The 13,418-nt window shown below is 32.2% G+C and overlaps 1 protein-coding gene across 4 annotated transcripts; it reads right to left on the bottom strand.

Moving 5' to 3' along the window:
- Window positions 1-1,357: 1,357 nt before the first annotated feature.
- On the bottom strand, window positions 1,358-12,425 carry LOC117108282. Of its 4 annotated transcripts, none has more exons than XM_033250260.1 (13): window positions 12,306-12,425; window positions 10,921-11,085; window positions 10,444-10,528; window positions 9,863-9,995; window positions 9,511-9,659; window positions 8,769-8,859; window positions 8,109-8,292; window positions 7,446-7,528; window positions 6,684-6,830; window positions 6,174-6,245; window positions 4,809-5,445; window positions 4,168-4,302; window positions 1,358-3,786 (listed from the first exon to the last, which is right to left on the bottom strand). In XM_033250260.1, the coding sequence occupies exons 1-13, from the start codon at window positions 12,318-12,320 to the stop codon at window positions 3,730-3,732; spliced, it is 1,953 nt and encodes a 650-aa protein (XP_033106151.1). In that variant the 5' UTR covers window positions 12,321-12,425; the 3' UTR covers window positions 1,358-3,729. The 4 variants fall into 4 exon arrangements, with proteins under 4 accessions (XP_033106151.1, XP_033106149.1, XP_033106150.1 ...); XM_033250258.1 differs by having other exon boundaries at window positions 8,769-8,865; XM_033250259.1 differs by lacking the exon at window positions 12,306-12,425 and adding an exon at window positions 12,038-12,175 and having other exon boundaries at window positions 8,769-8,865.
- Window positions 12,426-13,418: the final 993 nt, after the last annotated feature.

A 13,418-nucleotide genomic window follows, 5' to 3' on the forward strand; every position in this document is an offset into this window, starting at 1 on the left:
ATATATATATTTAAAATTGTTATATTTTATGCATAAAAATATACTTAATTTTACTATTAAAAAGCCAGTAAAATTTTCCTTCAGTCTGTTAGTATAATTGCAGGAGAGTGAATTTGGCCTCATATCACCCAGAATGCATATATTTCTATTAGCTGTAAAGGAAATATTTCTCCAAAAATTACCAGGAAAATATTTATTATCAAATCCACATTTTTAGGGCAAAAAAAAAACCCACATTTTTTAAAATTTTTTTAAAACGAAAAGCCCAATCTGCCAAATGTAAACCTATGATCTCAATGGAATGATAAACGAAAAGCCTAATCCGCCGAATGTAGGCCTATTATCTCATATGGAATGATAAACGAAAAGCCTAATTTGCTGAATATAGGCATGATCTCGATGGAATGATTTGTTAGAATTGTAGTTATTGATTTCATCTCATCTTAATCAGACTGATCTCAGCAAAACATAAATTGACAACTTACAACCTAAGGAAGGCTCTCTTCAACCAAACTCCAACCCATGGGGTATCATAAGCTAATATTTCTTAAGGACATTATACCACAATAATTTAATTTCAGTTATAAAAATGCAAATAAACATGATCCCTGGGTACCATAAGTTAAAAATCAGCAGGAAAATGACTATAGGTGAAAAATTGGTCGTTTATTAAAAAAAAAATGTTGATACTGTAAGGGGAACCTTTGAAACTAGAGTTTAATTCTATAATTAAGTTTAGATGCTCCCTCTAGAAATATAAAATTGGTGCATATTCTTAAGTTGTGTTTTTAAACATTTATTTTAAAACATGATTTTAATACCATATATTTTTAGATGAAATAAAAATGACTTCATGATAAAATCAACTATTCAAATTATCAAAAAAATCAAGGCAGTGATGGTATTACTTTTGAATTTTATAGACATTTCTGGAAAGAAATTGGTCCCACTGTCTGTGAGTCATTAAATTTTGGTTATACACAAAATAATCAATAACACAAAGGAGGAGTGTTTTAAATTTGATCTTTAAGGAGGAGGAAAGAGAAAGTCTAGATAATTGGAGACTGATATCATTACTGAACATTGACTATAAAATTGCCGCAAATGTTTTAACAAAACGCTTGCAAAAGTCATAAAATCCATAATTAATGCTGACCAAAAGGGATATATAAAAGGTCGATTCGCTGGAGAAAATGCACGTTTAGTGCAGGATATCATAAACTATACAGAAAAAGAAAACTCAAATGGAGCCCTGGTATTTTTAGATTCATAGGTGTCACAGAACACAACACAACAAGAAAATATGAATTATGTTAATTAACTATAATGGTAAATAAATACAGCCTATCACAAAATATTTTTTTTCCAATCAACTTTATTTTTAATCCAACATGAAACAGACTTTAAAAACTAATTCTCACAAATATTAAATGGGTATTACTCAGAGTAATAAAATATTACAGTGACTCCAAAGTAGAGTATTCAATTTTCCAAAAGAAAAATCAGTGTTGTGTATTAGTACTCAACAAGATGGCTCTTTTAGTTTTAGATGCCTAAGCATTGTTAATTGCGCCCTCAATTTCATATGATAGTTTTGAATATTGTATGTACTACTTTCCAGCCCTACCATGTCACAACAAAACTTCAGTTGCATACTACAGTATATTGTACTTTATTTTAAAATCAGTTACTCAATTTGGTGTCTTCCCATTTTGGATATGTTATTATTTTTTTTTAAATATTATTAATAATCATGAATTAAATAATGTTTAGTGTTATTAATGGTTGTAATCTGTATAGACTCCCTCGGGCCAGCCTGAAGAGTACCTATACACAACAGACCTTTCTGAAGTGTCAATCAAACTTAATAACTGACCTGTCAGTGACGTGTCCAACAAACGCACATACTCGTTTAGTGTTACCTTAGCAAACAATATCCAAGTGATAGGAATTAGCAGAGAGGTCTACTGTGCATATTGCTTTGAAGCATAGTACTCTAATTGTTATATAAATACCTTTTGGTATTACTGTATTCAAACTTAAAAATACTTGTAACTTGTGACAAACTTTAAATTTTAACATGATATTTATACAAGAGATCATCAACACATGCTTATTTTAGTAGTGCCACCACCAAGTAATGGTAATTTGGGTGGAATTGCATAAGCTAGGTTTGCACTACAGAAATTTAGACAAGTCCCTCATATGCAAACAAGGTTACAGCAACTACGAGGGAACCACTTGAAATTAGGTGCACATCGCAACCACTGTGAGCCACTCAAGTCGCGGCAGACTAACATGCATGCAGAGGACAAATGCAGCTCAACTTTCTTACAAGAGGAAGAATAAGATAACATTGCATTTGTGACAAGCTGCTTGCGGTTATGTGCTTGCGTGAACCCAGCCTATAAAGCTGCTTGATATCATGTTCTACTCTATATTGATACAGTACCTGCTTAACACTATAATTTTCAGTGTTGAGAACTTGCTTGCTGTAAATACAATTTGCTAACATTTGTACAGAAAATATATTTTAAAATAGGCGTTAATGCTTCATAAATATTTCAAAACAATATAGCTTATGGTACAAAACTATAATCATATTCTTACAGAGATAAGCAGAATTCACTTTTTGTGATATAAAATTATTTAAAAATGCGTAAGTAATGAATAATTATGAATCAATGTAAAATACGAGTGTGGCAGTGTATTAATACTCCATCACACCTGCTTTGATAAGCATCGTTAATGATATTTATTATATTTTATTGAACTATATTTCAATAGGGTACTGGTACAGACTTCTATTGAAATCACCTTCTTCACTTTTGTAAGGTACATTTGAATAAACTAGTTAATTGGTAACTTATGAAAATAAAATTAATTAAATGAATTTAAGTTTTGTAGTTCATTAGTGATATCAACATTATACCTACTTGGATTAGATGATCACAGTGAAAAATAAAAATTCAGATTCTACACTATAAATCTTTGAATATCATTTGACCAGAAAGGAGAAGGATTTATTTCCATAGTATATCCATATTACCAAATATGGAATAATATAACCACAGAGGAAGATTTAAATTTTAAAAATTCGCCTAAGGACTTGATAAAGAAATATATTTTGTTTTTTTGATGTCATCAACATTATCAATTTTGCATTAGAAAATTTAGAATAACTTTGTTTATGGCATCAATTATATGGGTTTGGCAAATATTTATGGTATCACTGATTTGGTACAGTAAAGTTTTTTATAATATCATTGATCTAGTGATAGGTACAGTGATAATGCTTATCAAAAGGTTTTTAAAATTTAACATGCAGGATTCACATGTCCAATGTTAAGGTGTGTTGTTGCCTTGGTAGTGGAGCCAAGAGCATAAATACTGTAGCCCAGCATACTGCATTATATTGTATTGTATTATACTTGGCAACAAAAGCGATGCTTATTCAACATTTGTATGCGAGAACACACAAGTTTCTTGTGTCTTTGTTTTAAAATGCCAAAAGCGCATAGACACTGTCCAAATGGTGCTATATAAATATAAAATTAATATAACATTATTATATTGATGATATTCATCTGGTGAACAGGTAACACGAATATAAATAATATGATCATCCATGTGGGTGAATGGGTACCTGGTAACACCATTGATGTAGTTGAGCAGGTTAGGTGCATATTGAAGCAACTTGTACAGTTTGAGAAGGAAGGAATTGGTGCACTACATGTCATCTATGCCCTCATAACAAGCAAGAATTTCAGGATCTTGCAGGAACCACTAACAAACATAATAACAGATAAATTAATGACTGAAGTATGCATGCTGATATTATTCACACATGTATACATATAGATACATAGATACATATACCGTAGTTCCCCGGGTATAATCCCACCCCCCCACGAACACAAAATTGGCCCGATTATACCCGGGGATTCCCATGTGCATGAACAGAACAAAAATTAAGATCATTTTGCGAGGTGGCAGAAGCATTAGAACAACTGCCCTACAATTCAATGGCCTATTCAAAACTATATGTGAATTACTGGTGAATATTTTAATGTCATCTATGTTTTTGTTTTTCAGAATATCAATTAATAATTTTTAAAACTACACTTGATTTGAATGAAAAGGCAACACATTAAGTAAATCATTTACCTTCATTTTATGAGGTCGAGGTGGTGGATAGTTAGCACTGGATCCAGCCAGACTTTCAGTAGCCATGTAGGGAAGCACACTGCAATAATCATCCACCAGTTCTGGAACCACTTGGTAATGTGCACTTGATGCAGGCTGATACAAAATACAAGACAAACAAATATTACTCATTACTCATAAGACATGTTGTTGTACAACTACTGTAGTTTGCAGGGAAGTTAGGAAATGTCTGGGGGACAATAGCCAGTGGGACAACCAGCCTAGATTTGTAATACCTATGATGTTGAAAAGCCTTCGAGCTAAAATGTCATTCACTATCATCAATCCTAGCCACCTTAGGGTATTTTGCAATTTGTTATTTATGTTGTTTATTCTGTAAATAATTGTATTGTACATTTGTTTGGCTAAATAAACAATGAATGAATGAAGTAGTGTAATAACAGGGAGGGATGTACAGTTAATTATACTGTACTTACGTTCCTAACAATGTAATGTAATACCATGGAGATATTATACTGTTGAATACTCATGACGTGCTAGATTGTGAGATACATTACTGTATTGAAATACCAAGAGATACCAGAATATTAAAAAAAAAAAGCATGGAACAGAAGAAAAAATTATAAATAAAAGAAACTTACTGCAGAATCATCAACTGAAGGAATGTTTACTTTTCTATTGTGAGTCTGCTGGTAAACAGAGTCCATGGATGTACACCAATGCAGTGATTCCTTGGAATCTGTCATCCCATTTGTAATGCACTCATCCGAGATTTCAAATGGCATGTCTGCAAAACTCTTCTTCTGTGGACTGTAGAAGCTGAAGGAGCTTATGGGCAAGTCATCCTCATAACATGTCAAATCACCACCAGATAGGTCGTCATCATTTTCAAAACAGAAGATACTGGTCTCAGAGGGACTCCGAGCAACGTTTACGACCTCTGGATTTGATTTTAGAAGCATGTCCATCTGGAAGCTTGAGTTCTTGACTGTGTCAAAGAAGTCACTGTCCATTGCGACATCTGTGAACCCTACTGGTGAAGGCAGCGAGGATGATTCTTCTGTTGTTGAAGAACCTAACGACGATGTTACAATGCCATAGTTATCGGGGGAGTCATCGTCGTAGTCTTTGTTTCCCATGAAAGCATCGATGCAGCCTTGGTTAGAGAACTCATTTTCCATTTCAAGAATCATCAATAGAATACCGTTGTCATCGTCAGTATTACTTTGTTCTTGTAAGAATGTTTCTCCAAATTCTTCACAAGCAGACTCATTTAGACTGCAAATAAGTAAAATAAAAATCCAAAATTAATAACTTACACTACTAATGATAAATGTTAATGTTTTTAAATTTGAAAAGCTGAACAACATCTTTTTATATGAGGACAAATACATTTTTTTGTGTTTTGTATTTAACTATTTATTTATAAGATACCATTAAGCCCCTTACAAAATTTTATTTAATTACTTTACAATAAATTGTGATTATTTTTGGGAATATTTATTCAGTAAAATAATCACATACACAGACAGTCCATTGCAGCATATGCTGATATTACAAAAGTATTAGAATAGGACTAATCAGACATTACAAATTTATAAATCATTATTTTAAAAATAGTGTAATATTAAATATTAAATATTACACTAAAAAAATATTAAAAGTAGATATACGATAGCAAAAGTACAGAGACAATAACTACAAAAGATAATATTCAAGTCAAATTTAACACTTCAGATTCAGAATTGAGTGTATTTACAGAATTTTATCCTCAAACATAGAAATTCTTCAAATCAATGAAGGTTTCTCAAACAGCTATCAGTTTTTTCAATTACTATTACCAGAAAAAACTAATTGTATTAAACATTACAATTTGCCTACAGCAATAATTAAGGGCCTTTGCAGCCGCATGTTGAATATAAAAGTTCAATATAAGACATTGCTTTGATATTTTGATCTAGCAACGGACAGTCAGAAACTGTTGTGTTGAGAATGATGATACTCACTCTCTTGTCATTCTGACATCAATATCATTCTCGTGGTCACCAATAACATCTACATCCTCCAAATTTTCATCACTAAAATCAGTAAATAACAAGTTAGTAATGTTATTAGTATAATTGCAGAATGTATTAGTCAGATAAATAAATTTACTTTATGTATTTATTTATATAGCACCTATTTTTCAGATGGCTTTCTTAATAATGCACTATCAATAAAGTTGTACTGTATAAAGTTGCACTAATATAGTGTAATATGTGCTTTCAATTTTAAAAATGTAAATGTTTAATAAACATTTTGCAAATCACTGAGTGTGGGTTATGGAGCATGAGCACTACTTTTAGCATAACACATTCTGATGTCAGTTGTTAAGTCTGACTTATTGTAAAGGTCAACTTATTAGGTGGGTCATAAATTTAATATACTAAATAATACACAATAAACAAGAAAGCATTGCAGATGAGCACCTTGATAATTCAGTCAGCAACAGCATTGTAATAATATTGGTACATTACCTGATAAGTTCATTTTGGTTGTCCATAGAGGGAGACATTGTAATTTTCCTATGATCACGAAGACCATGACAACTTCTCTCTGTTTCAAAGAACGCTAAACAACTTCCTAGCGGGAAGTCAGTGTTAGGTGGAGTGTCTTGGTACTTCCTAATAAAGGATTAATATTGAATACAGGTTCATATTAATACAGGTTAAAAAAAAACTATGGTCTGTTGTTTGATAAAAAGACAAACCATGGTTTGCTTATTTACAAATAACAGTTTATCTTTTACAAACTATGGTTTGTCTTTTACAAGCCACGGTTTGTCTTTTCTCATTGTTTGTAAAAGACAAACAATGGTTTGTAAACCATTTTTTAATCAAAAGACGTGGTTTATAGAACAGAATTGGTAGTGTGTTGTATAGCACCCCTTAATCATGTATGTCAAGATATTTTATATTAAAGTTTTACTGTCTGTTGAATTAATAATTCATTGTTGAACAATAAACCTCAATATTTGAATTGCTTGTTATTCATTCATTTCTAATGTTTAATTGAAGGTTTGTGGATTCTCCATATCTTTTCAGGCAGTATATTTTTAATAATATTAGTAGAGCATGAATACTAATTATTATTATTAGAATTAAGAAATTTACTATAATTAATTTACCAACAATAATGAATAGATACTGAATACTGGTACCTACAACATATACAACAAAATACTAATTATACATTAAATATGAAATATAAAAATATAATTATGAATTGCATATTAATACCTTTGTTTATCATAGTAGTAGGAAATTGGTCTAGTACGTGCTGAGCAACTCTGCTTCATTAAACGCTTCATATCTGTCTTTCTCTAATAAAACAAAAAATTTATACACATACCTATTATTATTTCATTTTGTAATTGTTATAAAAACACTTAAAATATAGGGCAACATTTAAAATTTTAAAACCGACATTGAATACAGTAGATCTAATAAGTGAACATTAAAATAATCAATTTATAACCTTCAGACATTGAGGACTATGGTGAGATAAGTGATTGCAAACTAAAGCCGTAATATTGTTTGTTAGAGCAGACTTTCTTATTGTTTAGTGGTGGCCTTCTCGGAATAAACCATAGGTCCAGTGTGTAAAAATCCCAGTACATCATGTAATACGAGTAAGGAGATACCCCAGTCTGGTCCAGACAGCCCTGCGGTTGACAAGCGAAATGTGCTTGCATGCCAGTTTACGAAGTAGTGACATAGGATGACCCTTAGGGGTAAAGAATGTTAATGAACGAAATATTCCACTCAGTGAATGTCATGAGTGTCAGGATTGAAAGATATTATGCATTAAAAATAGCCACTATAAATATTATTACTGTACATCTTTGAACACTGTAGACATTTAACTGAGTTAATAAAATCAAATATTATTAATTTTGTTACCTTCTTATTTCGGAATAAAGCTGCAACATGTTCATCTGTTTGTCCGAACTCCAGTTTCCTTTTTTTGCGATTTTGTCTTTGCACTAAATTTTCTAGCTGACTATGTTTAGGCTTTCTTGGGGCATTGTTGGGAAGGATCAGTCGGTATTGTTTTGGTGTACGAAACATATCCATTGCATTCTCACTACAAGAGTTTACTTATTTATTTATTTATATATTATTTATTTATTCTGGTATAAAAACATAAAATGAAACACAGCAACCAAAGGCTGAAATAGTTTGTACTACAAAAAAAAAAAATAAAAAAAATAAAGACAAATACAAAACATCATTATAAAAAAAAAATATTAAAAAGTCTATATAATTACTATTATTATTAGTTTTCATGATACAAGTGTTGTTACAATGGGATTTGTATTTTGTTATTTATATTGCTTTCTATTATAATTTTTAATTGTAAATCTATTGCAATCGATTGTAAGTGCACTGAAGAACAATACACAAGTAGTGAAAATGCCTGAAACAATAAATAAATAAATAAATATATATTTTTCATTGATGAAATAATAGTAATAATGAATTAAATTTGTAAATATGGTGCAATTAAGTTTGAATAATAGATTAATTCATCAAGAAAATGGAGAAATGTATGGCGCTTACTGATCTGCCTCATTGATATCCTCATTACACATCAGATCCGGTGTTAAACATGCATTTCTACAGCTTCCTATCTTGCTTACACTGCTACTTGCTACACCTACATAAACATAAGCCACTCCCAGCTATAACATTTTCATGCAGTAAGACATTTTTATACCTTGATATTAAGCAAATTTTATTTTGAGAAGAATTTTTAGAAGAGAAATTAATAAAATATATTGATAGATTTAAATGTGTGTGGGCTTACAAAAGAAAACAGATAGTGCCATCAATTAAGGTCCTATCGCATGGTCATAAAGAATGCGTTGTTGCGATACAATCAGTTCAGTAATCAAATATATATAATTGTATATATGAGGCTTGCCATCCCAAAACCAGTGTACTGTTGCTACATGTTAAACTGAGTAATTACCATAAGAATGTAGCAGTATTTTATACAGAAAAGCCATACTACTATTATTCGTATAACTTTGGCAATAGTAAGTCGATTCCATTAAATGACCTATCATTATAAAGATTATAATGTGGAGAATGCATATATTAAAAAGTCAATTTTCATTTGTCGATCACTGATGCTGGTTTTGTAATGGCATGCCTTATATTTAATAGTGTTGACTGAAGAAAGGAAGGTTTTTATTGTGAGATTTCTTGGTGGTGGTGGGCATAATAAATCCATTTTTTTGTGTGCAGTGGCTTGTGCACTAACAGGCCATCCCTGCATCCCATGAACTCCTATACTCACTTGACTGTATTCTTTCAAATTGTTTAGTAGGTTTACAAACATGTTGATAATTAACTGCAGGAGAACATGGTACCACTTGGTCCGCATTCATCGAGACCCTAACCTTCACGCTGTTGCTTTTACCACTTTTAAGTTTAGATGGCTTCTTACTGTAAAAATTAATTCAGATATATTAGAACATTACATCTATATTATATAAAATATCAATTATATCAAAATTATTAGCAATTGTTCAAATTTAATGTATTACTTATTATTTTGTGCCTTTTTTTAACATTTCATTTTTCATACAGAAGAAATAAACCCTACTTGCTGGTTCATTTAAAATTACTTTATTTGGATTTATACCTACTTCGTTTTAGATTTATACACCTTTTTTGTCTTCTTTGGTTTTTTCTTGATTACAATTCCGTTTTTATAACTGTCAATGAATTCTTGATGTATAGACTGAATGGTAACTTGTTTCCATGCTGGAGGTGACCATTCTACAAGAAAATTATCTGAATAATTCTCAATGTCATTTAATTCCTATTTTTCACACCAATACATTAACTATAATCATGTTCTTTTAGTGATAGTTACATGGACAGTGAACTAAATAAACCATAAGTAAACAAAAATATTTTAAAATCATACAAATCATTAAAGTTACTGTTAGGATGAGATTTCTAATGGGTCCATCTTTTAGGAAAACTTCAGAAACTAAAAATGGTGGTACTGTAAGTTACATTTTATGGTATCCATGCTGAATAATAACGTATCAGGTTTCAAATCAGGGAATTGGACTCTTGTGAGGGCTATGTATATCATCTCCCCTTCAGCCTCATTACAAAGGTAGTTTATAGTGTATCATAAAGTTTATTATATAAAAAGTTGAGTCACTTGCCATATACCTGCAATGGAATTTAAATATCAAAATTTAAAAAAACTTACCACCTCCTTGTACATTCATAAGCTGCAGTGAAACAATTGCTTCCAAATAATGAATTTTTCGCAATGATTCTTGTAAAATACAGGACTTAAAAGAAAAGAAAATTTAACTTACAATCTTGATTCTCAATAGGCAGGTGTTTACACTTAAAAATCAAAAAGTGGAAAATATAAATAAAAAAAAAAGAACAACTCCAAAAATTATCTGTCTGTTTTCAGTGTTACTGTCTTTTTTGTTTTATTTTAAACTAATCAGTGGATTTTGAAAAAATACCAGAGGATCAAGACCAATAATTTGTTACTGAAAACATGGACAATCATGCCCCCTCATTTCAAAAATGAGGGGCAGACCCAGAATTTTGAAATGAGGGGGCAATGCAATAAAATTTTACAGACAAACATGTATCCAATAATGTATTTAAACAAATGTTGGAAAAGCTGAAAAAGATGATATATAATCAACCAAAACTAGAAGCTTACCTTTGATAGCTTTGCATCAAAATGAATATTGCTCTTCAACTGGTTGAAACACTCTGCAATATTTGCACGACATTTAGCATCAGCTGCTCTTCGCTTTTGCACTTTTTCATACTCAACTCTAGCTCCATACACACTATTCAGTTGAGAGGAACTTGATTTAATTGGCTAATGAAAATGAAAATATTATAAAGGGTCTCAGAGGACAATTCCTGATCCATCATATCGTCATTGGACTAAAAATATTTATTCAGCTCCTAAATTATTGTAGTCTAAAAAGCACTGTTTTACTGAAATAAATCTCTCCCTTTATTAAAGATGTACTGTCCATTGAAAATGACCAAAATCATAAAAGATAATTTCTAAATCAATTTGCTCATTTTGTAGTAACATACAAATTATTAACTTGAGCATAAAAATAATTAAATTAAAAAAATGTGTTCCCAGATTTTTTAACTGGATAATTATATAATAAAGATAATAAAACACTTCCGATGACTGAAAGTGTTTCTATCATTTTTTCGCTGTAAAATGATGGTTTTATGGGTAAGCTAATTTTTTTAATACAGTACACTGATTTCTGTGTTCAAGTTGATAATTTTTATGTTACTTCAAAATGGGCAAGTAAATTTCAAAAATGATTTTTATGATTTTTTTGATTGTTTTTTGCAAGGGACAGTACATCTTTAATTATACCTCTACCAGTTCCATGAGGATTTAAAATTTTAACTTACTCCACCAAGACTGACATGAGCATAGACTAGTCTGGGGGACTGCCCAGCAGTAGCCCTAGCCTAAATAATTCTTGTTGTAAATTGCCTTGCCTTGGTTTATCGTAGATAGCCCTAGGCCCTCATAGGGCCGCCTAACAAAGACGAATATTAATAAATAGACGGTAAATAAATGCTTTGTGGTCACCCTAAAACCCAACATTAATCTAGTTTTATATTTCGGCGCTAAGATAGGAGGCCTAGGCTAGGCCTATACTATATAGGCACCCTAGCTAGCTAGATAGGCCTAGGGCCTAGGCCTAGCTAGGCTAGGCTAGCCCTAGCCTGGGCCTAGGCCTGAGGCTAGGAGAGCCTAAAAATGCACTTTAGTACTCCACTCTAACACTAACCCTAACCATAACAATGACATAACTGGAGGTTAAGGTTATGGTTAGGGTGGCCGATATTTTTTGGAAAATACAGAACAGCTAGGCCTATATTCCTGCATAGGCCTAGCCGAGGCTAGGTAGAGCACCGGCAAGGTTGGGTTAACGCTGAGAGAGTAAAAAAAATGAGTTTGAACCTGCCCAGCCAGGGGATCAAAAAGAAGCCCATCGACGGCATTTGTAGTAATAGTCTAATTCGTGTATTGAATTCGAAAAAGTTAAATATACTCACTGTACTAAGTTCCATAATTATAATTAGGCCTATCCATATCAAAAAACTTTTAATTTTAAGGTAACATAAACAACGGAAGGCAATGAGCCGATCGCCTATCACCCGAATCTCTTTGACAAACTTTTGAAACGTCACCTTTCAGGAACTCACTTCATTGGTTGAGCCACCGTTAACGACTGGGAGTTGACCAATCACGTAAGAGAAAGGTATAATTCATTCAAAAACTTTATGCGTATATAACTCGGGGTTCAAGGTGTGGGCGTACCTGGACATCTAGGCTGTAGATGCCAAGAAATTGAAGCACCGAAGTTGCAACATGTAATACGCGCACTATGTTGCACGCGTAACTATTGTACTCTCATTACTGGAGCAGGGGTCATGTACTATATACAGCTAACAAGGCCAGCATGAGAATTTTTTTTTTAGTAAAGAATTTCATCCAATTCAATGATTTGTACACTTTTTATTTTAATAATTTTGATGTACACTTTCTTTTTATATATTTTATATGAAGTGTTGTATAATTTTGAATTTTAATACAATAAAATCTGTTGTTCCAGGCACTGCTTGTGTAGCTGATCACGCAGTCCCTGGGTCGTTTGTATAAAATTAATCAGACAGGAACTAGAGGCGTGAGCTCTTTCCCGCCTTACCCCAAAGACATGCAGAGAGAGCAAAATGTTTCAGAATGGACCATTCCGCTAAGCCCCACCCTGTGAGATGTGCGAGTATTCCTGGCCCTGTTCCGATTCGTCAATTAAATTTTGATTGATACTGGGAAGGTCCATTGCACTGCTCGATGCAGTTTCCTAAGCTTTATCTCATTCAAATTTATGCTAAACTACATTAACCCGAACCAGTCTAGTAATTAAACGAAATTAGCACTAAGGGCCGGGGAAGTGCTCGGTTTTCAACATTACGTCATGATATTAGAGGCTATTCAGTAGGAACTTTATGCAACAGGACAGGAAGACGGTGGTTTTGTGCTCATCAGAGCATGAAGACCACAGTAAACAATTAGGGTGCTTAACCCAAATTTCCGTTGTTGACGGCTCCCTGTCCTCTTGTGAGAAGTGCCGAGTATCATTTCCGAGGACTTTAGTTGCATATTTA

Source organism: Anneissia japonica, unplaced genomic scaffold, assembly GCF_011630105.1.
Source record: "Anneissia japonica isolate Jap-2015-1 unplaced genomic scaffold, ASM1163010v1 scaffold456_len727751_cov192, whole genome shotgun sequence".
Classification (NCBI taxonomy): domain Eukaryota; kingdom Metazoa; phylum Echinodermata; class Crinoidea; order Comatulida; family Comatulidae; genus Anneissia; species Anneissia japonica.

Excerpts from the sequence above, each read along its gene's own strand:
- LOC117108282 (XM_033250258.1), bottom strand. Across the intron at positions 7,529-8,108 it reads CTTTATTCCGAAATAAGAAG|AGAAAGACAGATATGAAGCG; the intron begins GTAACAAAATTA and ends TTGTTTTATTAG. Across the intron at positions 4,303-4,808 it reads CTTCAGTTGATGATTCTGCA|CCTGCATCAAGTGCACATTA; the intron begins GTAAGTTTCTTT and ends ATTTTGTATCAG.